The following is a 25,129-nucleotide window of genomic DNA, read 5'->3' on the forward strand; positions in this document are numbered from 1 at the left end:
CTACTGGCCTACTGCAATTGTAAAACTCACGCCAAAGAACAAACACGAGTTAAACGACCATATGTATTGTACATCCTGAAAAGACCTCTTCCATCTGTAATCAAAGATTAATTTTCTATGTAATTTCATTTTATTTAAATTACTGCTTCTTTGCATGTCTTTGGTTCTGTAATTTAGCTCATGAACCCTGTAATATTTCCTCCTTCATATTAATCTTATATTTCTTGCCATACTGTCGATTTCAGCAAATGTTTTTTAAACAGCTTAACAAGAAAATTATCCTTCTGTTTCTTAAAACACTAAAACAAAAGGAAAAAAAAATGATCTAACAGGCAGATATAGGGCTCTGCCCATGAAAACAGGAGTCATCTTCTAGAATAAGCTTCCGAGGGGAAGACATAATCGATACTGTCATTTCAATACCAGATGATCTCCAGAGGTTACTTCAAATTATATCAATTTTATGATTCTACAAATTTAATCTGCTGGAAGTTCTCAGAACAGTGTGAAGTTTCAGAGACGATGGTGCAGCCTTCCCTAGGACCACATGAACATTTCAGGGCAATTTGACTGACTGGACACGTGACAACAAAGGTTTTGGAATGGTGCAGGCAGCAATTCCTCCCTTGTTTATCATAGGTTACTCACCAGGCTGGGTTTGATGCCTACACTTTCAGCAGCTTGAAATGCTAACAGCAGATTCCTCTTCTGTAAAAATAAAACAAAGGTTCAAAAAGGTTATCAAAGTATGATTCCTGAATCCTATCTTGCATCTGGCTAATCAAGGAGTTTAAATGAGCAGGTGTATTTCAAAACTGAAGAACACTAGATTCTATATTTTCACATAGACAAACAGCTAGATCTAGGTCCCAGGTTAAGAAAAGCTAGGAACACGAGGTGCAATAAATCTTCTGTCCAACTAAAGCTCAGGGTTCTAAGTGTGTTTTGTCAAAGTTCACAAATTCTTTTCAGAATGATTTCCTTAAGAAGCTGCCAAACTCAAAATATTTTTTTTCTGTGACTATGGCATTCCCCCACTTTTTTCTTTTTTTGTATTAGTGAGGTATACTTACAAAGAACCTCTTTGTCCTTGAACAGCTCATCCACTTTTCCCAAGCTACAGTCTTGCTTTTCACAAATAGGTTCTTGCGAAATGAACTAAACGGGGCAAAAACCCACAACCACTCTGAGCTTGTCTTTATCACGAGTGAGAGGTGCTCACTAATATATGAGGCATTCCTATACATAGCATAACACAGCATTCCCATACACGGCATAATTAATATTGTAATAGACACTAGCTGTCTGAAGTAAAACCAGTAAATAGTTTTCACCTGTTTGTGAGGTTCTTAGTAACCTACCTGAATGTACTGACATGGTTTGACTTTTCTGTCCAAGTAGTTCAATAAATGACCTGTCTACCAAGTGAACCAGCACTTGAATTTGTGCTGCCTACCTCAAAAAGAAATGCAAGGCAGATCTAAAATCATCACAAAATTAAACTGATTAAGTTTGATTGGTAAGCCATTGGTTGTCATACATTGAAACTGAAACCTGACTGAAGAACCTGTAGCATCAATATAGACAGTGAGTCAAGTCTTTCACTACTCCTCTGCCTGGTTTCCTTCCCTTTTAATCCAGTCTGCTTGCTGAGTTCTTAAAAGGCACTCGCCTCCTCCTGTTATTTCCACCTTTTTATTCTGAATGAATCAATACCAAGATCTTGCAGCACTGCATCTGTACCACATGCTCATCAAAATGGATAATGTTCACTGTGAATTCCACAGGTTGTTCAGGAAAAGGTATACTGAAACTTACTTTATCCTGGCTGTTGAGCTCCTGGTAAGGAATATGTGCAGGCAAATACGTGTGCAGCAGAGCACAGAAGGCGAGCCCATCACTCCAGCTGCTGCTGAAGTTGGTAATATCAATATTCTGAAAGAGGAAAACACAAACCACAGTCCTGAATAGTGATAAATGACAAAAACCAAAACAAAAACAAAAAGCACAAACCTGCAAACACCAGTTTTTATGCAATCATGGAATGAAAACTCAGGAGTATTAAAGGAACATAGGTTTATATTTTCCATTCTCCCCTTCTTTTCATGGCAAGTAAAAAGACACCAAGTAGTATGGAAAGTTTCAAAATCCTGGACAAGGGATTATTAAGAAGTCAAATGTTTTTCACACTAGGCCCCAAATGGGGAGATGCTCTCCAATGCCTTCTAGATGGTGAGAAACACATGTGCAACACATGCTGCACCTGCAGTTTTCCTTTGCTGGCAAGAGAAAGGATTTTATCTGCTCCCTTTCAATCACAGCACAGCAGAAATACAATTCTTCCAGCACTTAGAACAAAGCAATTGATACTTAAAAATGGTATTTTCTAATCATTTCCATGCTGCCTTGTCTTAGCATGTCTGAGGGATGGACTTGCAGAACAATGTAGTAGTGTAATCTGCTTCAAGTGCCATCCAGACGTGGGCCTGGGCAACCTGCTCTAGGTATCCCTGCTCGAGCACATGGGTAGGACCAGATAACCTCCAGAGGTCCTTTCGGACGGCTCCAGGACATGACCGCACCGTCCCTCGTGCTGTGGCAGGGATGGAGCTGCCCTCACACCCCTTGTTAGCTGTACCTTCAGGGTGCTGCATTTCAGCTCTCCCTCTGCCACTTAACCTCCTTTAGTTAGCTATTTTCCAGCTTCTTTCAAGATTCCCCAAAAGCTTTTGCTGCATCTGGTACCAAATCTCATGCAGGCACACTAAAAGCCAGGCAGGAAGTGTCTCAGCACATGCTCTTCACTCATGCCTCATTGACTGGTTGTCCAACGTGGACTTTGTCCAGCCAGCCGGGATCTCAGATTAGTAATAAATGTCTACAATAAAATAGGACTCAAACTGAAAGAGTACAGAATATTTCAGGGTAAAATATTCTGGCTGTAATAAACTGACAAATGTAATGAGGTTAGAAAACAGGCCACGAGCAGGGGTCATTGGTGCACTGTGCTAGCACCACCCTGCATTTTAGGCTCTAAACATCCGTCAGTGGAGATAAAAGTACTTGAATACCAGCACAAGAAAAAAATATTTTACTCTGAACACCGTCTTGGCCTGAGCCATAAATTTGCACCAGGAAGTCACGTTTCAGATTAAAAAAGTGACTTAGTGTTTATCAATCTTCAGCTAGTGAGAAAGAATTGACAGCCACATCACTGAAGTGTTGAATTTACTGAGGGCAATAAATTTTAACAGCAAATCGCCTATCAGCAAATGCCAATATTCTGATTTTATACCGTATAATAAAAATGAAAATGGAGGAGTTTTAACTCGCTCTGCCAAAGGCCATAGAGGCAGGAACAAATAAATAAAAAGCTATCAGGTTTGTGTGGGAACGTTACATCCCATCCTCATTTTCGTGATGCTATGATGAGACATGGCATACAAAACTGCTCCACCCTACAGTACTTCACCAGCCCACCATCAGCTTGATAATTTTACACATCCTTGTGGTCTTAACTATACCTAAAACCTCTCTCCTCTTCCCATGTAACAATACCTAGAGAAGTGCTAAAATCAGCAGTAATATGAGAATGAGGTCCAAAAATCCTCATGTCTCCAACAGCATAGTCCAGCCAGTTATCTTCAGTAATTCTTGGATCTGTTTCTTACAAACAAGCAAGAGAACAAAGATCGGGTTCTGCTGACAACATTTACACCACGGATGAAATCTACAGCAAAGCGGTATGGGAAAATGAACACAAATCTGAATTTTTGTCCTAAATGAAAAGCCAAAATAAATGTAAATGCAGAGTCTAAATGAGTATCTGAAGGCTCAGCTCAGCTGTTCAGTTAATAACACAACAAGACACACTTAGGCATAACCAAAAGTACCTAGTTGCCATTCTCACATCCAAAAAGCATCAGAGAGTTGTGTTTTTTCCCCTATACAAACATATTTCCATTTCATACATGCCCCTCTGGCATTCCACCTTTGATTCTGTGTTAACTACTTTTCATTTTGGGATATAAGGATATGGCAAATGAAAAGTGATCTTTGGTGTTTGGCTACACTGAAGCTTTATTTGCAATACCCCCCCACTACACCACACTGAGAGGCATTAACTCAAACGATTTCTCAGATCATCACTGGCTCCACTGAAGCCATTAAAAAAAGGAAAACAATTTAGGGAACAAACACCTTGGAAACTATTCACTACTCCTGATTATTTTGGCAGCGGCACCCATCCCAGTGTTTCTGCCACACCTCTCTACTCCTCGGCACACAACCCATGGATATGCAAGAGCTATTTGTGTACATGGCGGTTGTTAATGTACACTTCCAAACTGCAGGATGGAGAGCCTGGTGATTTCTTTCTCACTCCGTGTGAAATCCTACAGCAGAAATCCTACTCCAAGCTCTGAAAAAACGCACATGGCTTCTCATGATAGACCTAAAAGTTAAACCTTGTAGGACAGCACACGTTAGGAAGAAGATGCAACATCACAGCGTGCACAGAATGAATGAAGAAACAGGAAAATGGAACGGGTGCTACAGATTGAGTTAAAGTGCTCAGAAGTCAGGATGAAAAATTTGCCACCTTATGGCCGTAGAATATCTAGTGTCACCAGCGTCCCAGTCCTTAGCATGCCATCATTGGCTTCACACAGCTAAAGGCATTTACACCAGAGATCAACTCCTGACCCACGGGCCAAGGGTGCTGAGCAGCTCAGGTCTGCACCACTCAGGGTTACCAGCACCTTTTGGAGCAGACACACCATACCCGTGTTACGCAGCACCGGACCTGGGTCTTCTGCAATGCTCCTGTGAAAGTCATATTTTGAGTGTTGAAAACCTGGGAAGAATGTGAAAGTCTCACTGCAGGGCACAAGAGGTGTGGTTTTCATAGAAAGATGACATAAGAATTTTTGCATGCCTTGTGGAGTAGCAAAAAGGAGTGTGGAAAGATTTGAGAGTACAACGTTTCAGCTGTCTGAAAGTACCGGAGCACTTGTATGGTTCCTTTCTATGCATAGTAAAGTATCTGACATTAAGCAAAGTTAATAATAATAATAATCCATGTTATTTAGAGAGCAAATACATTATCTATAACATTAGCGACAGGCCAAGTCTAAAAGGACACTGAACACCTGCAAGTCATTAACCTCAGCCCCCTCCCCAGGAACAGGACCTTTGCTTGCAGATAACAGCACTGAGAGCACCGCGGTGAAGGCTCACAGGGAAATCCGTGTGATCTGTTCTCACTCAAAACAACTTCTTGTTTACCCGAGGAAAAAACAACCACCCCGTTAGATTTCGCTAGATCTTTGACTCCGAGCCTTCAGCACAAAGCAACAACGACATCACGGGCTCTTCGTTAAAACACCGACCCCAGATCTTCCTGCTCGGCAGACGCTCCTGCGCCTGCAGCAGCGGCTCTCTGAATCGTAATTTTCTCTTGTAAGACCCAGAATTATAAATTACAGACACGAGTCAGCTTGAAGCCAGGCTGGAAGGAGCTCTGTGGAAGAAAGCCTGCAGTAACTACACCCTTAGCATCATTCTCCCCCTCCCTCCCCAGCACACAGCGCGCCTCTCGGAGTCCCTGCTACAGGGCAGCACGCTGGGAACACGCTGGAGTGGCTCATCGTTGGGTTTCAGGCCACAGAGAATAGCAACTTTACCAGTGAAGAGAGAACTAGTTAAAATACATATAGAGAATAATAGAATAAGCAGAATATACAGAGTAAAGAGAACCAAAGGGAATTGCCTTGTTTTTAAGAGCAGCTCCCCAAAACCAGCTCAGCTTCAAGTTTTTAAGCTTTAAGACCCACATGTTCTGCACAGAGCAGAAGCCTTACACTTCAGCGGTTTTTAGTGGTTATATTTAGACACAGGTGTCTGGACAGGAACCTCTTTCACGAGCTACATCTCTGCAAAGCTGACCGCTGACCTTTCTAGCGTAAAATCTGATCGAGGTACGTTGAAAGGCAATTCCCCAGGAGCACCTCCACCCATCCATCTTCAACAATAGCTGCGTGAAACTGCTAATCTCATTTGGGTTCATCACACCCTAATTGGTGGGGGACGTGTTGGTGGGCTACAGCCAGAGAGGTTCTAGCAGAGGAAGCATGTAAACTGCGAGCTCTGGCTGGGCAAGTGGTAAATCCTTCCTAGGATTAACACAAGAGAAGAAGGGGTCCCGTTAGCACGACCTAACCTGAGCAAACAAAACACTCCAGTTCATCTGAAATGCTCCGCCAAAGATATGAAACATTTGGGCAATCTACTGGAAATGTGGGTGAATTAGAAGTGTGGTCGGGTCCAGTTAAGATGGATGAAAGGCATGAATGCCTGAAATTAAAGACTGCCTGGATTCTTGCGTAATTACAGGGTGCACCCAGATGACTTGGACAATTGCACTCAGCTATTTTCAATGGGTAGCGGCAAGTCTAAAGCGATTTGCATATCACATTTAGTCAATCTATTACCAGGAAACTTTCCGAATTCGCTTACAAACCTTTTTCTCTGAAATGGCAGACAAAATAAACTAATGTCTCTTGATTTAAAAAAAAAATAAATCCAGAATAATTTGTGGAACAGCAATACTGTTTATTGTATAGAGATTAAGTGGCTAGCCAAGATTGGGAAGGAAGCCAAATGACCTTCTATCCTCCAGGCTATATTAATATCCCCAGTTCAAATGGTTTGGGCAGCTGCAGTCTCCATAACGATTATTTTTAACCTCTCTTCGAAACTTTGTGCTTCTATCCCCACCATCTGTATTTCTAACACTTCTGCCAGACAGCGTCATGCATCTTATTGATTAGACATGGATGAAACAAGTAGCTCCAGATAACAGAAAATGCCACGTGAAAATGCTGTTAAATTGCATAATCACAGCACAATGAAATAAGGAAGTGGTGTCAGCTCTTTAAAGGTTATCCCATCTAGTACCTTCCTTTTTATAAGAAACCCCATTTCCTGCCACATTCCTAGGTTCTCTTCACTCCTTTCTTCACTGCTGGTTGTTGCTGCGTGTTGCTTCAGCTTTACTGCTTATCATTTGCTTTAGCAAGTGTGAATTAATGAGCCTTTTTAGCATAGCCAAGGCTAAGATGAAACTGAGTTCATGACATTTCTTTTTTTTTTGGCAGAAGCATCACTTGACCTGAACAGTCACAGGGAGCAGGGACATTTAAAGAGGACATTTAACAAGCTTATTGTCATGCACTCCACACTGATTTTTCTGCTCCCAACTATTTCAGTCTCTCAAAAGACAGAGTTCTGAGAAGATACCTGAAAGTCAGGCATGTCCCATGTTCTTCCTTACCTTTCCTAGTTGGGGCAGACTGGCAAGAACAGGTAACATGATGCTCTCTAAACCTCTGCACTCAAAACAACCTAATCTGACATGAGTTGTTTTAGAAACATCATTTAGCGTAAACTGTAAAGCTTATTATAAAATAATCCGCGTGCTCTTCAAGCTCAGCGTTTCCTTCCTGAGGTACTGAAGAGGTCCATGACCTCTACAAGGCACCTTGGTTCCGTCATTTTGATTGCAAGAGATGTGGTGCTGCTATAACTAAAATTGTCGTAAGAATAAAAAAAGGAAGTGGTACCAAACGGGAGATATTTATGGTAATACGTGATAATGTAATTATGTGACCTCCCATTTCCTTTGCTTGCAAGGCAAAATACAGTTGCTACTGACATGGAAATCATCACTGTAACTATACATACAAGTAACTGCCTTAATAAGCCAAGCAGCATCTGTTCATGGCCAGCAGGTCTGTTGCTCTCAGCACTGTGTGGATGGGTAAATATTTCACCATACTTTGTCCACATTTTTTTTTTTTTTATTGGAATATATATATAAAGACCAACTTTTAAAAACGAGAACAGATTCCGATAAATCAGGGAAAAGCTTGAGAGACAGTGCTGGCACTGTGCTCGTAACACACACAATGCATGTGAACTTTTCCTAGCAAACAGCACAAGCTCTTTTGAATACTAATTACCCTATGAAAACATTCTCATTACTAAAAGTCACCTACTTCAAAGATCTCTCTAGTGGCTAATAAAGTAGGGTTTTGTACATATTTCTCATTTGGGGCCTTTATTATCACTTTGCACCCCAGCTTCTAAGGAGGGGGGGGCAGAGAGAGGCTAATGCTGACCTCACAGTGAACAAGCTTTTTAATACATAAATATACAGGACCAAATGAGAGCTAGCATAAGCAAAACCAACTTTATAAACATCTCTGGGCCATTTCAGGGGTGAATCAACGGTTCCAAGAGATATCTATCAAGTGTGGGTGGTACTTATGTAACTGACACTGCTGTCCCATTCAGCGAGCTGGACAAAACATGTTTGTTATGTCTGGAGAGGCAGAAGTGGGTGCCACAGCGAGGCCAGGAACTACCTGGTTCTCCTCGTGTCACAATCCCTTCAAATCGTTGACAACTCCTTATTTTTGCGTGAGGGAAGATGCAGCAGCACAGCTCCGAGGACCACACAAATATTCTGGGGAAGGAGGGAGGGAGCAGAGGGAGGTACTGAGCTACTTCCTGCCTGGAGCCCTGGCACAGAATCGCTAATGACCACAGCGACAGCTCCCACAGTTATTTCTAATTATCTGTGGGGATAGCTCAGAGCTTAAACACGTCCTGGAATTCCTGGGAAGAGGGGTAAGCTGCAGAGGAAGGCAGGCTCACGGCAAAGGATGGGGACAACTTAGGGAGAGGTCTCAACAGCAAAGAATACTCACGGAAGAGGCAGCAGGGCTCAGCGCTCTCCCAGTTAAATTCATAGTTTGGAGCTGTTCCAGCTGGTGACCAATCAATTCAGTGTTTTCCCTGATTGTCACTGCATCCAGGCAACACGAGGGAAGCGTCTTGGACTTTGGGATGGATAGAATGTAAATGCTATTTTTAAAATTACCCAGCAGGATAGAGAGTTACGCATGAGAGAGCTGCATGGGCATTTAATTTATCCCTCCAATCAAAAGACTTGAATTCATTTACAGGATAAAGCCCCTTGCGTGAAAAAGGTAGAATTTGCCTCAAGTTAGCTGGCTACACTGAAGAAGCACGTTTATGAATTGGCATCTCTGTGAAGGAGACTTGCACATTAGAAATTAAACTGATTACTCCCAACATGCCATGATTTAGCTGCTACATTTATTTTCCAGACCCAACCCTGGCTTCAGCTGGGACATAGAGAAACTGCGTGTGCCCACTGGACTGTGTTTTTATTTAGAAGAAGAAAAAAAATGATGCTGGAAAAGAATTGGGAATATCTTGAAATTTCAAACTTGTATTTTCAGTAATTAAAATTCTCAGTATTCCCCTTTTATCAGGGTATATTTCCAAATCTTACTGAAACTCATCATCAGCCACTGAGATAAGATGATCTATGTTTTAACAGCCAAGGAAATCAATGTAATGGCATTACGCAAAACAGCCAGGATCACAGAGGTGGACCAAACAGCCTTGAGAGCAAAATTCCTAATCACCTTCTTGCCAATTTTTATTTGAAGCCAGGGCAGCCTCTCCTTTCTCAGTGGCTTTTACCAAGACTCCCTCTGATCACTGCATAGATAGGAAAAGTCTGTTTGAAGTGAACTAAAAAGTTTTCTGCAAAAATCAGAAAAACTCAAAGAGACAGGAATTTTACCCAGTTCTCAGAAATACACAGAATACAAAAATAACTTCCTGGTAAAACCCCATTGCACATACGTTCCACTTCTAAATGTCAAAATGCTTTAAGCAATGTGGGTGCAATGCTATTTACAAGCATACGCAGGCTCTCCTACCAGAGCAGATACGCTGGTGTATGGTACTTTAGAAAATGTCACCGTCCACCAGAGAAGAATTTTGAAGCGTTAATGGCATTTGTAAATATTAAGACAGCCAGATTTTTTCTGTTTACTTAGCAGGCCCTGGCCATTAGCTTCTAATCGCCAGCACACAGGTTGGTGTGGCAGAATGGAAATCTTCCCACTTTTCCCCAGAAGAGGACGACTCCTCCGTGAATGCTGTTCAGAATGCGTAGATGGCTGCCGTTTACATCTGGAGGGGTTTTGTTCTGTATCTCTCCTCAGTCATATCACACAAATTGGGAGTTATTTGTTTTACTACTGATCGTTAGTAGAGAAGATGAGAGCACTCTGGGAACCCAGCCTTTCCAGAGCACACAAACAGTGTGTAACAGCAGATGGATTTACCTCCTGTCCCCGTTGCTGGAAAGACCTGGCTTGGAGAGGTGGCCAGATAACTTCTGCGTCCACTCCTCTGTGTTACTGCTGAATTATGGAATGCCACAGCTTATAGAGTTCTCATGACTAGTCAAATACTTGGATAGAAAGGTGGTAATGCTGCTATGAGAGAGAGAAGCTGATACAATTTGGGAACACACTGAAGCAGTTCTATGCTACTTGTTGACACAAACACAGAAAGTGAGGTAGAAAAGGGTAAGAGAATCACTACCACATCCACAGGCACATCTTCTGATTAAACAACTGGGTTCTTTCTGATCGCATTTTGGACAGAGCACAGCTGTACCAGGATTCTCAAGGCTGTAAAACTAAGCTCCATTCATTACGTTAGCGTCAATGGATACATCTGATTTGATTGTTTCATGAGGCAAGTCCCAGGAATTACATTCTGCCCAGGTGCAGAGGTTGAGAGGATTGGTTCTGGTTTTTGTTCCATTCGGTTCTTTGATTCTTTACTAGCACTGCCAGCCTGAGCACCAGACCTGAGGACAGCAATAGCATTTGCTATAGTGTCTGTTCCATTTCTATGGTCCAAGACAATGCAAAGCTGAAGTGAGGCAAAGTGCTCAGTCTAGACTTAAAAAAATGATTGAGACAGCAGTTGCTTAAGAAGACAGTCATCTACTCACCCTAATGACGTACAAAGAAATGATGGGCTTCTTGCTTCTAAATATAACCCTTGGTTTCCAGAATAAGGAAGAAACTTTCAAACACAGACATGTTAATCCACAACTGGCCATGACAGAGCTTGTGGATCTGTTATACAGCAGGGCTCCACAACACACAGCCCCTGAACTCGCCTGCTTGCTGCATCAGCAGCCAAGGAACCGGCACCCTGGCTGGTGGGCCAAGCAGCAGCATCCTCCCTGACATGGGAGTGTTGGCCCTATGTCCATGAGACCAAAGGGAACACGTTAGAACCTCATCAGCCTATCTGCTTTTGCACATCTTCGGGCGATACTTAATGTGTGCTGGATGTCATCCAGCCACCAAATGAATCAAAAAAACGTGGGAAGAAGCAGGGGATAATACCACGGAGTAGGGCTCAAGAACAAAGACGATATGGTGGAAATACTATCCAGCGCACAACTGAAAAGGAATGTGAATTCCTGTGAGAAAAAGAAAGCCACAAATTCATAAACATAAAGCTAGTATTATTCTGAGTTTAAATTGAATACAAAAGGGTAAAAAGCTTTATATTATATCTGCTGCCAAGCCACTAGATTACTTGACAAACAACAAATACTGACACAGCCTTTATTTTTCTCCCTAAGCTTTTGCATCCTTGCTACAAGAAGAATATAGTATCGTGCAGATGCTGCCATTTCTACAAGGTCTGATATACCAGTTTTATGCTTCTAGTAGCAAGAGCACTCAGAATTACATTTCATGACTTTCAGGTTATGTTTGGAAGTAATTTGTTTCCAATTGCTGTCTCTCAGGGCTGGAATAGCCATAATAACTGGAACACTTCAGGGCAGATATTTTTCTTCTTTTTGAATAGTTTGCTGAGGCACTACATAGGAAAGGCACTTTTATTAATAATATTCAGCAAAGACTAAGGCTCAAGTATTGCCGACAGCATCAGGATATTTCATCAGAGCCCTAACACTAACAGTGTCTTAAAAAAAGGAAGCATGAAAAAACAATTCATAACTTTCCAGACAAATATTCAGAATGACTGAGGGTACAGATTTTAGTACTTTACTAATTCAGACTAAACAATATATGTTGGAGATTATTGCCCTAAAAATAGTTCCAGTGCACTCCTAAGAATACTTCCTAATACTGCACAGTGTTCCTGGGACCTGCTGCAGAGGTAAGTGACACCAAATACAACAGGGAAACAAAAGTCTCTTCTAGCTTTGCTCGTAGTTGCTGGAGTATTTTAATGCAGAATAATGAAAAGGAATTATTGTCTCCAGGAGCTGCTTGTACATGTACGATGTGAGAGCTAGGTAGAGATCATGCTACCTAGTACTTACTGTGTGCTGTTGGGATTCCTCCAGATGGTGTCAAATCTGATCTGAGGCTGTGGAAACCAAGTTTCCTGTGGAAACCAAGACCACCGATACCAATTTGTCAGCCTTCCGTCGGTGTCAGTGATAATGGGAAGCACTGCCTCCATCCATGAGAAGATGGACTCAGACTGTCATAGTCATAAAGCAATGGCTCGTCTGCACGGGTAGGGAATATATGATACAAAAATCTTTGGAGGTATAGCTACTATTTCCCCCTTATCAGTTCTACAGCATTTCTTATCTCCTACTTTGCATTTCTTCCTCAAACAACCATACAGCCAGATTCAGTATAAAAGATGGTGGTTCTTCAAGAAGTGGATCCCAAATGGGTCCTGTTAAACCAACTGTAACTTGATAAAAGGAACAAACATGATGGTACATTGGAAAAAAGACTCAGTCTCAAATTCTCTTTTCCTCTGTGCCATAGGATAGATGTGTAGTAGTTGGAAAAAAATGCAAAAACAGTTCTTTTAAGCAAGCCATCTTCATTAACATGGTAGCAATTCCATCTCATCTCTGAAGAGGGTATGCGGCAGAAATAATAATCCTAATTTTTAATGATCACGGGTTAAGTGCCTCTTGATGTTCCCTGTTTTCACAATACTTCTGTGAATAGCAATAGACTTAATCTAGAGAGGTTTGGCCCCTTGACAAATGGTCTCCACAGAGAGCAAAAAGAACCAGAGCACTTAAATGACACTACAGTCACTAATGATATGATTATGGAAGGTGATAATGCAACAAGAATGACTCTCAGCAGCTTCCAGGAGTTATGACTCATGGGAACAGAGCCTATTAGAAAAGAGGCACCAAATTTCTACTTCACACTGTTGCTATGATGTATAATCTTTTTAAATAGATGAGGAAAAAAAAAAAAAAAAAAAAAAACACAAGACAACAGAGAAAAAGCTATTTTAACATAAATAACTTACTCTCAGCAGGCTTTGTGGTTTAAAGGACTTGTGGTAATTGAGCTGCAGAGCCACAAAAGCAGTTCTCAAGTCTGGTCACCTCACCACCCTACATTACATACCATGATGTCAACAAATTCAGAGAGGCAGGACGAACAGTCTATGCATACTTAGCAAAAGAGATGTGGCAGTGTACATTTCTTATAGGCAACCACACTTCAGATTGAGTTGAGTTCATTTTGTTTGCTTGTTTGTTTTTCAAGCTGGAGATTTTCCTCAAGGAAGTATTGCAAAAAGCCACTAAGCCCAAAGCCTTATTTCACGGCCATTCTTTTTGATGCTGTGATTTTTTTGCACTTCCCCTGAACAGTTATTCAAAATTGATGCCCAAAATGCCAGAAAACGTTGATCTAGGCATTGAAACCTGACAACTGAAATCATATGCTAGAACGTACCATAGTTTGAGATCTCACTTCCATATTTTTTTTCCTCTAAGTCATTAAACTGAACTTCAGTTTATCAGCAACAGCTTTACCTCAATTCTCGTACTTCCTTCTCCATTTTCTAAAATATTACTTTCTCCTTAGTGTTCATAACCTTTTGATATCAAATCACTGTTTAAATAGAGATCTTAGAAATGACATAGCAGATTAGAGACACGTAGACGCTTTCATGTTTCCCCTCAGTTACTGTAAACTCATGCAATTTCTTTATTTAAAAAAACAAATCAAACCCTCCAGGCCAACATTCATTTCTGTTGCACTTCTCTCAACTCCCTCCAGTGTCCCTCTCTTGTTTTATGAGATTGCCTCCCAGGGAACACCACACTGAAGTAAAAAGCCAGGGAATGTTCCCCTGTAGTCAGTGTAAGGATATATGCCAGGAGCAGTAAATGTAAATTTCTATCTATAGCATAAGCCTTGCATGGATTAAAGCATTTGAAAAGTGTAGCCTTGTGCATTGGTCCCTAGGTCTTATCCCCAGATACTCTCCTAAGGTCACTAATCCATCTTTCCTCAGGGGATGTGGGACACAGGCAGTAGCTGCTACCGAGAGAATCAGTTATTCTAATCCGTTTTGTTCATATCGTTTAATGAAATCAGGTTTCTGCCTAATTTAAACAGAAAGGAATCCCCCTCCTCCTCTTCAGCTCACAGACAGACTTATATTAAACCTCCGAGGCAGCACACTGCGATACCGAAAATAAGAAGCTAGGCAGCCAAGCATCAAGTCTTATTTTCTCTCATTCCACTGCGTCACCGAGCTGAAAATAGTTTGCTTCCCAAACTACTTGTGGTTCTGAGCTTCATGTCAGAAGGAACATAGCAGTATGCTGGGATCTGCACAGACAATGCCTCACAGACGGGGTCTTATGTATGAAAAATAAGTGATGCACGTCATCGGGGTTCTGCTTGCTGGAGCTCATTACTTCATTCCCACCAGTGCAGTGGCTAAGGCAGGAAGGAGGATGATGCTCTTTCCTCCACTCCAGCTCTCTGTACTCCAGAACGATAAAAATTCCCTGTGGAGCTCAATATCAGCCTTATCGTAAGGGTGCAAGGGTCAGGGGAAAGCTAGTTCACGAAGAGTCCGTGAATGCACCACAGCGAGCACGATGGGAACAAGAATCTGGGGAAGACTGTCCAAGAGATAGTGCCTCTAAACGAAGCAATGAGGATAGAGAGGCGAGACTCTCACCATAAATCAAGACATTGTTTGTCCTTTGATACATCTGATTTTAATTTCTACTCAGATCTTAACACTCTAGGCAATAACCCCCCCACTCACACACACACCCCACAGGCTGAACTCCTCAGCTTCTCCTGGCCTACACAGTGTTTGTCAGTGCTGTACCTGCTCTTTTTGAAAACTGCTGAGCGTTCATTCTGCTGCTTTAGACTAACGACAGAGGATGGCCTTCAACCGAACAAGAGCCTCAGCAGAGCAGGAACCAAAATGACAAAGCTTTTTCTGAAATATCAGCTGGACAGTCACGTTAGTAGTAACAGCATTCCAGCAGCCATATATAAAGGAAAGATTTCTATTGTCCTCTGAGCCAGGGACATGCTTTCCTCCAGAGACTAATACTAAAAGGAAAAACAAATAGACCCGGGCTGCTTGCATACCTCCTGGGTGGCCTGCTATCCGATACACTGTTAGCTGCACTACTTGGGTTCAGGATAGAAAAACAAAACTCCTTCTCTTTTCTATTACAGAGGGAATACTTGTCACCAGTCTGGTACCTCCCGCATCAGGGCAGGCCTTTATGTCTGCAAGCGGCACAGTAATTTCTAAAAGCAGTACCTTCAGTCCTACCTGGGTGTAATCAGACAAAGGTAACTACTACAGGCTGCCTCCCAGAGAACACTTCCAACAGTGAACCCAGATGAGTCAGGCTATTTTAAAAGAAGTGGAGGAAGTTCCTACGTATGACATTTAAAACAAAAAAGGGCAGGAGAAAGTCTTACTCAGGGGTTGGGCTTTCTGGCCTAACAAAAATTAGACTTGGAAAAGTTGTATTTTGCCAATCATTTTCTGAGGACAGGATGGAAATGTGTCATGTGTCCCCACCCCTTCCCCTCTCCCCAAATAACTTCTAATCCAAAACCAGGAGAATTTTAGAAGATGAGATACAAGTAAATAAAAATTCAACAGAGTTGAAGATGCAACTTCACAGGACAGCACTAGAGCCTTCTATGCAGTATCGCACAATTGGAGGCTAAAATCTAACCCTGGCTTTATTGCTTCTAAGGTGTGTCTAAAGGCAAGAGCTTTCTCTGGTACTTGTCCTTCTGTAAAGTTTGTGCAAGTCATTCATGTGCACATGAATGTGTGCTATGTGCTAAGAAACAACTCACACTTTCAGAGATGAGCTTATTTAAAGAGAAAGCTACTGTCTTTTCTTCCAAACTCCTGTGCCCTGCAGCTAATGCTTCATAAAGAGCCAGTTGTGAAGAAAAAAATATGTTATTATTTACTTTAAAAGATGGGCTCTGCTTTTATTAAAGACTTGCTCCAGGGTGCATATCATGTGGTGATAACTGCTTTTGTCTTCTGCTCTAAGTAACAAACAATATTATTCTTAAGAAAAAAAAATCTCAACATTATATCAAACTAAGACTATCCTGCACACCCAGCATATATCACAGGATGGACTGTTGCCTGTAACCGCCTTCTACAGCTCAGTTACAAGCAGAGTCCAAGGTCTAACTCAACTGTATACAAACACCAGCAAGAGCTTTATGAGCACAGCAATGGCTGTACAATAACTGGAGAAATTATTATGCCTGTTCAGCAGTGGAAAATCACTACATAAAGAAATCACAAGTTCTCAAGCAGTCAAAACTTGTTTTGTAAAATTCAGTGAAACTTCCGTAGATTAGAAAGAGCAGGGCCCTAAGTTGCAGTTTGGGCAAGGCCACACATAGAAATATTTATTTAGTTTTACAGAAATTACCAAAAAGAAAACACTCATAATAACACACAACCTATACAAAAATGTTAGTGTCATTTCAAAAATTGATACCAAATTGAAGCCACCGTTCATAGACACTGTTTCTCACCATCAGTGACCTTTGATGCTGCAAATACTTCAGCTTTTGCATGTGAATTACTTATGACAATGTAATATTGGGGTCCGCAGTGTTAAAGAAATCTGAAGGAAGAGTATAGAAAACACCCAACAGAAGTAAACATGTAAAAAGCAGCAGACTGAATACATTTCTCTGAAGTGACATTGCTTACTGAACGTGTGTAAGAAAATGATGGAACTGTTCTCTAGAGGAAAGTAAAAATGTACCTGGTAGCCCTCTGTCTTCTTTTGGCACCATTTCAACAGAGCGTTCCTCTTCGAACCACCATACTCCCGGGCAAGGGCTGCCAATGGGTCCTTTCTCTCCACACTAATCCAGGGGGCGTAAGGGAGAAGAAGACAAATATGTTTGAAATCTCTTTTTTTTTTTTTTTACAGTGTATAAATAATATCCATATGACAAACCAAGATGGCATACAGAACCTAAATGGAAACCAAACTAATAGCTTTCAGAGCACAACTTCTATCTAAAGAATCTGTAACAATAAATTCACATCCAATTGAGCTGCTGCAAAATGAGTTCTTGAATTAACTGAAATATCTGGAATCTGTATTGCAATTAAGGCCTAGAGTACAGTTAAAGGCCATCTGTCAAAACACCCACACTGCCTTCACCCTACAACGTTTACTTCTGTGAATAATGGTGGAAACCAGAGGAAAATGATGTGTCTGGCTTTCTCCTAGACCTCAAAGCTTTTAGTTTTTTAACTCACCATAACGTGCAAAGCTACAGCAAGATAATGATGGGATTTTGACATACAACTGAGTGACTCCTGAAAGCTTGCTATCCTCATTTTGTCACAATTGCTCATCTTACAGATAATTGTGGTTATTATAGCCTGAATTTTGATATTCGGCTCTGGTATAGTTTACACAGCCTGGTAATTCAGAATCAGATAGAGTAGCCAGCAGACTTTCTACTGGAGACAAAAATCCACTGGATTGAAACGTTCATCTTGGTGCTAGGTAATGCTGTCAATCTTTCCAATGCGCTGTTTTTCCCAGGAAACTTAGCTTGTACCTGAGTTTGCTTTGGGGTTTCAAGCTGCTGGAGTTTGAGGTAAGCATTCTGCTGCTGAAGGCCATAGGGGGTTTGCTCAGGGATTCCAGGGAGGGGCTTTTGCGGAGGTAATGGTCTGGTTTCAGCTCGTCATTTCTCCCCTTCAGAAGGTCTGTGGGAATTAAAAAGGAAAAAAAAAAAAAGCTGTCAGTTTGCAGTCTGAGGAATTCGATTAATCACTGTCCTGCCACCCAGCACACAATATGTAGTCTGTTGTTTTGATTCTAAACAAACGTACTCATTTGTTCATTAAACACACATGGGGCTAGGAAACCTTGAGCAGATTAGAGGTGATCATAACAAGGAATGGCTTTGATGATTTCAACAATACAGACTGCCTGGTTTCCTGTGATTGATACTCCTGCTGGGGGGTAGGGGCCTCAGGTGAATGAGGGGAAATACCAAAATCCACAGACTTAAAGGTTCAAAAGCTGATCACCAGATATCTTCACCAGATGACTGACCAGCCCTAGTATAATAATTTCTTTTCCTGCCACTAATATTCATGTAACAAGATGACCTCTTGTCTTCTTAATACAACCCAGCAGTAAAAGGCATTTATTATCACATGATGCTTGGTATCCTATCTAACATGACTTTGGGAAGTCCCAATATATTCACAGCAGATGCATCTGTATTATTATGACATATATTAAGTATTTTTAAATATTACATATTGGTTTTACAGTATATATATTTATGTGTGTGTATATTTTAAAAAATCAACAAAATTAGTAGCCATGGAACCCAATGTTGATACGTTTTTGAACAGAAGCCAGAGATCATAGAAATCAAATTATTTCCCCATGCACATCAATTACAACCGAGAGATGAATAACAGAGTTGTCCATTTTTTCTCTGTAGACAGACTGTCAACAAGCCAGGATCTATGAGCAGCACATTATGAGGTATCAGAAATTAATTGAATGCAGAACATTTAACTTTGTCTTTCTTTTCAGCTACTTCCCTATGTTAATAATTAAATAATGTCACATCTCCTAAACGTATGAATTCCTTCTTAGCTTCAGCAAAGGATAGTATCAGTGAATCAATCCTAAATTTCTTTTCAGCTGGGGTGTATCAGCAGTTGCCAGACAAGCACATCCTTCCAAATGGAGCGTGGTAACCATAGGTGTGCAGCAGCCCTTCCTTCGGCTCCTGCAAGTCATTAGACTAACAGCATTTATAGCTGCTGAGAGCTATAGGCATTACTGCACCTTCTTTCCACATCAGAGAAGACTGCTAAGTTCCTATCTATTAAGTCATATTGATGGAAAAGGACAGAATCCAGTCCTGGGACTGTTTTATTCCACGAAACCTGGCTGTTGGCAGAGCTTTGTTGTGTTTGCATACACCTTGTTCAGTCAGGATCATCCTTCCCTCCACTCCCCTTCCCCTTCTTCATGTACATCATAAATTTGTAACAAGAAATAGCACCAGGATAATGCTTTAAAATACTGCACACTACAAAATGCAGAACAGAAACCCTAGATCTCATTTACCTCCCTGAACAGGGAGGCCCTCTCCTCCCAACCAGCCAGCTGAGCTTATTTAGAAGAAGTAACTCCACATGTCTGTGTGTATGAGTATTTGGATATATTATCCCTTTGCCATTTGAAGGCAATACAGAAAATCTGATTTTATGCCTTTTGGTGGTTTTCCACTGTACGGTCCACATGCATATGTCTCTTCTAGCTCCTCTTTAGGTTGAGTTGATGGAGAACTGCCAACTGCTTCTCCCAGTTATCTCAAATGTTAATAGCCACGCCAGTCAGACAGGCATTCAATGAATTATTCTTGTTTTTTTAAATTTAAAAATATTTTGTTTAGAGAAACAGATGTACAACAAAGGGCATATCAATAGGTAAAATCTGAACATTATGAAGAGGAATGTAGGTTTCTCACTAGCCTGTAAGGGTGGCAAAAAAAGCGCACTGTTAAATTGTCATTAACATAATTGGACTTGGCTAATGGCATGGTGCAATTAAGAAGTGCTGTGCCAATCATTCAGAACGCATTCATGTGTGGTACAAGAAAGAGAAGGATAAGGAAGGCTCCCAGACAGGAATAAAAGCTATTGGAAGTACTGTGCTGTGTAACTGCAAAGAAAGGAGGGTGCAGACGAGGGTATATTAGGAGCCATTTGGAAAAAGAAATGAGATAATGATTAAGGAACATCATATCCTGTTAGCACAATCTGTTTGCACTATTTAAAGAAACTTTTTGGCTACTGGCGTGACTTATACAGTAGTGCCAAAGTGGTGCAAGTAACCGTATCCAGCCTTGTACCTTGAGTCTTTCTTGCATGAGTAATGTACTTCCTCTGACTTATTTCTGGCTCCCAGACACTCCAGGACAAAACCAGTAAACCTATGATTCTAACTGAAAAGATCATGGTCAAAAACCTGCTCCCTCTGTGAAGTAATCCGCTCCCCTCTGCAGTAATATAGCATTTGGGTCAGATTAAGGACATCACAGAACCCTGCTATGATACTAGTCAGATGGAATCAGCCAGAAGATTATTATTATGGAGACTACTTCACTCTGAATTTCCTTGGGGATATTTTTTTAATTCAGTCTTGTTTGCATAGGACTTGGATCAACTGCCTTCTAGGATTATTTAGATTGGAACCAGAGCTATTACAATTTTATAGTGAGTAAGCATTTGCTATGGATTACTGGAACTAAATCAGACCCAGGTACAGAGTGAAGTGGTAGATGCAGGAACTTGTTAGATAAGTGACCATAAATTTTTAGCATACAATGGCTAATAAAATATCTGTTGATTTAAACAGATTTTCATGGAACAATTGTCTATGGGTAATAACAGCAATTATCCACAGCCTGAACTGGGATACTTATTATTAGGGAACAGCATTATATTACAGCTGACAGATTACTTCACCATACAGTAAATTAGTAGAGACTAAAATGGTTTTATGTTCTGTTTAGGATCAGAATACACTCTCCTGCAAGACATTTTCTGGAAATCAGTTGACACGTATAAGGAACCTGTCTGTTCCACTAATAACTTCTGTTTTCTTATCATTTACTCTTGCAGTAGAAACTGGTAGCACAGACAAGATTAATGGTTATTTATGTTGCCATCCGCCTTATAAACTGTTTTACTGTTCAGATCCAGTATCTCTTCACTTCTGAATTCTGGAAGGGGCATTTTAGCAGTTTATTTGAAGAGTTTAAAAGGTGGACAGGTTCTAATTTCTCTCCTGTGCTAACAAACTATTGCAGAAACTGCCTCCTAGTTCAGGCCTGACTACATGAATATAATACTTCATCTGTCCTTAAAAATTAAATAATCTATTGGTACTAGCTTTGATTCCAATGCAATAACTACATTCAGGACTAGATAAGCAAAATAAAGGGCCCTGGAGAAAAGGGAAACAAACACTGGTAGAAAAGAATATTAAATGACAAGAGAACAAAAGCAAAGTGTGAAAGAAAAACAAATGCCTCTCCTGAGAACTTACAAAACAAACTACTTCAAGCCCAAATAAGACTGCTCCTAAAACAGTTGCATCTGTATCTGAAATGTTTCATGTATTTCAAATGAAGCCCAATTTAAAAACAAACAGGCCCCCAGAAGACAGTGCCTTGGGTTTATTCCAGATACATATATGTTGAAAAAAAAAAAAATCAGTCCATTTCAGCTCCACGGCACAGATTAAAGAGGTGCCACGGATACTTTGAAATAAAGACGGCAAGTTTGTGTTGGCAAACCATATTGTATCACCTTTATTTTTTTTTTTTTTTTTTTTTTTTAATTTTCTAAGGCTATGCTCAAGATGGAAACATGTCCAAATTAAAAAGTTCTCTAAGTAGAGATACAAAAGACACTTCTTCACGTTTCCTTTGACCGTAGGCAAAGAGGAAAAATGGCCCAGAGAGACCAACATTTAATGATAAGATTTTGCTGGCAAAAAGAGGCAGCATTTGTACATTTACTGCAATTTACCTGAAAGAGGAAGGTCTGAAAGTTCTGCGTGCTTGGCAACTCCTTTGCTGGCTGGCTTTGTGTTGTTATAAACAGAATGTCTCTGTGAAACAAATGTACAAAAGGATTAAAAAATACAAGACAACACACTTAAACAGGCAAGCAAAAAGAAGAGATGCTTCTGCTTTGCACCTAGAGCTGGATAAAGGGTGGTGAAAAACAAAAGGACAAAGAGCCAATATTTTTAGGTGGCAAGAGATCAGTTCGTGAATTATTTCACATTCTTATTTGCATGTTTTTCTCTTGCCAAACATAATCTAGTACGAGTGTCTCCAACCCAAAGTAAGAATGTCTGTTCCTAACTGTGTCTTCTGTCCACAGCACCCTGGATCATATGCCAGAATTCTCAGCCCCAGTTTTCAGCATTAATACCCACCCATGCATTCATAGAAAGTTCTCAGACCTCAGTTTAACTCCCTTCTTTAATCCTTTGCTGATTCTTTGGATGAAATGTGCTAACACACAGCATTTCCAACAACACTATACCAAAGATTGAAAATTGCTTACAGAAAGTTAATTGATTCAGTGAATCATAGAAAGTACTATATTCCACAACAGTTATGCTCCATGAAGGGAAAAAAATCAAACCATAAGAGCTCTTCAGTCAGCACTGTATGAACTCACTGGATAACATACATCTTTGAAACTTATTACCCCTTGTCAATTCACATGCCTAGCTTAGGCTGATGTTTCTCATAACTCACTACCAATAATTGAAACCTATTTTCTGGTTAACAGTGATTAAAGTTCAGAATTGTATTCCAAAGAGTTCATATCCGTCCACTGAAAACTCTAAACTGAGGTCAAATGCAAACTCACTTTGATCCTTTTTGTTAGTACTATAGCATTTGATGTCTCACAGCAAATAAACAGATGAGTTTCCTTTTCCCCTTGTCAACATATGTATGTTGGCATGCTGAAGCAGTGTCATGCAAACACTGCATCTACCCATTTTAAAACCGTGATGATGGAAAGAGTTCCTTTCACCTGCATGGGGGAAACAGCAGCTGCGGGGGCTGTCCTCACTGGAATTCCACTTAGAGGGCTCCTAGGGACCTTGTGAACTGAGATGTTTTGTCCAGTGCTACCTGTAAGAGAAAAACATGGAAACAATTGCATTTCAAAACCAACCATCTTCCTCTCATTAAAACAGTAACCAACGATGTAGTGACATTCCATGGACAGTCCTGAACCAAGCACTGACAGAGAATTTGCACTAAGCAATTGCATCACAAGACAGCAGAAATTACCTACTCACTCCCCCAAAAAAGGTTTACTACAAAATACACTGTACCTGAACATCCTAAGTCAAATGATTTTATTAGCGACTTCACAGTGGCTGCAGATTCTGACGGTGTGGGAGATGCTCTGTTAATGCAGACTCCTTGCCAGCGGTTGCTTGTATCTGCCTCTATAGATTCTACCTCTTCGGCTGTCAGCCTGCAAAGCAGAAAGCAGATCAAAGTCAGTGGCAACAGGAAGTGCAAGCAGAGATTAAAGGTCTTTATATGTAGTAAGGCAAATCCAACGATGCACATTGTTAATTGTAACGCCCAGAACGTGTACCCACTATTACCATGTTCGTGCTCCTGTTTCGGAGTGCCTAGCAGATGTTAAAATCATTGAGTCTTAAATTTCTTGTGTTATTAACCATATCATCTCCATTCCCCATCAAGTCACAGGATGGAAGATTATCACGGAATAAAAGGAGTTTCATGAGACTTGGGAGTAATCAAAACCAACCAATAATCGCCTAAGATGGGCCTTCAATACAGCACAAAGGCCAAGGGCCTAACGTGGTCCTCAGTTGACTAACAAGGAAAATAACCAAACAGAAAAATGTTATTTTACACTCGGTGTTTTTAATTGGTGTGACCACTGCTGGCGTAATTGTTAGCAGTTAAAATACCATAATTGAAAGTAAAATAATTAGCTGGACAGGGTTCAGCTAAGAGCCATGAAAATTAAACTAGAAAACTTGCTTCATAAGGAAAAATATTGAAATTCAACTCTTACAGCTTATCAACAAGGATGTCTGCTGAACAAGTAAACCCTCAATCACAATCCATAAACAGTTATATAGGGAATAAAACTTAAAAGTGCTTCATCCTAACAGAAAAAGGAACACCAAAATTCAATGGCTGGAATGAAGATAGACAAACTCAAAATAGAAATAAGGCCCGTATTTTATTGTGGATCATTAAGTTGCTCCATCGACAGGAAATTTTTAAGTCAAGATTAGGTGCTGGACTTGCAAGGAATTAGTACAGGAAAGTCCACATTTGTGTTAAATAGCAAATGTAACCATGTAGTATAACCATCGCTTCTAGTCATGCACTTTATGGATCTGGCTGAAATTGCACTGACACTGTACTTACCCAGAAGGTCTCAGGTGGACTTCGAGTCAATTACCTAGCTTTACTTTAGGAAAGCTGCAATTAGATAAAGCCTAGTGGTGTAAAAAGAGAGTCTTTATCACATTGTTCTCCCAATCTCCTAGCTGCTTAATAAACACACGCTGATTTACAGGATTTGAGGCTTCACCACCTTCCTCTGCTCTGAAGTAGGGTAGGGGCCAAGAGATTCGTGTCAAAAAAAAAAACAACAAACAAAAAACAGAAAATATTTCATAAGACATCTGGAAGATTCTATGAGGAAAGTGCCCATGAGGTGGAAGAACTTCTGTTCAGCTAAAAATATAAGTCGAGCCCTTTTTCTTCCCTTTTTGGCATCACAGTGTACAAAATGCAAGGGGCTAAAGGGTGTCAATGAATACGAGAATAAGAGTGACTCACGCTTCTATTTCTGGCAGAGCTTAAGGAGGTGCTGTCTTTAAGCAGACATTTCTTTGCTAATTCATTCAAGCTACTTGTGTGCCAGGGGGGCCTGCAGAGGCAGATGGCTATAGAAAAAGCCATTTCAGTTCCATTCTCCATTTAATCCAATAAGGAGGAAAGGCAGACTGGATAAGATCCACCGAGCTCTGAGGGAGCCAGTGTTTTGCTGGCTAATTTTAAGCTCAGCCCTTCACTTTTTCTTTCATGGCTTCGTAAGACATTAGCAACAAATCAACAGGTGATAGTGTCTGCACTCCATTTGTAAGACAACACATAAGCTGAAGGAGCCTAATAAAGTACAGAGAAAGGACAGATTTTGGCCTCAGGACACCAAGCCACCCAACGCAATACATTGCATTTTCAAGAATTACAGAGATCTGCCTGTTTAACCAGGCAAAGAGCAAAAAGCACGAGGT

General features: G+C 40.7%; 1 protein-coding gene across 2 annotated transcripts in view; it reads right to left on the reverse strand.

The window, feature by feature from the left end:
- Positions 1–25,129, reverse strand: part of SPECC1 (sperm antigen with calponin homology and coiled-coil domains 1) — an 83,937-nt gene that overhangs the window by 5,158 nt on the left and 53,650 nt on the right. For both annotated transcript variants that reach the window (XM_068656238.1, XM_068656239.1), the window contains 7 exons: positions 23,171–23,316; positions 22,864–22,964; positions 21,838–21,919; positions 17,826–17,976; positions 17,012–17,114; positions 1,819–1,935; positions 649–708 (listed from right to left, as the gene is read on the reverse strand). In XM_068656238.1, coding sequence (XP_068512339.1) covers positions 649–708; positions 1,819–1,935; positions 17,012–17,114; positions 17,826–17,976; positions 21,838–21,919; positions 22,864–22,964; positions 23,171–23,316 — 760 coding nt within the window. The remainder of the gene's footprint in view (positions 1–648; positions 709–1,818; positions 1,936–17,011; positions 17,115–17,825; positions 17,977–21,837; positions 21,920–22,863; positions 22,965–23,170; positions 23,317–25,129) is intronic.

The sequence above is a fragment of the Anas acuta genome, chromosome 19 (genome assembly GCF_963932015.1).
Source record: "Anas acuta chromosome 19, bAnaAcu1.1, whole genome shotgun sequence".
Taxonomy (NCBI): Eukaryota; Metazoa; Chordata; class Aves; order Anseriformes; family Anatidae; genus Anas; species Anas acuta.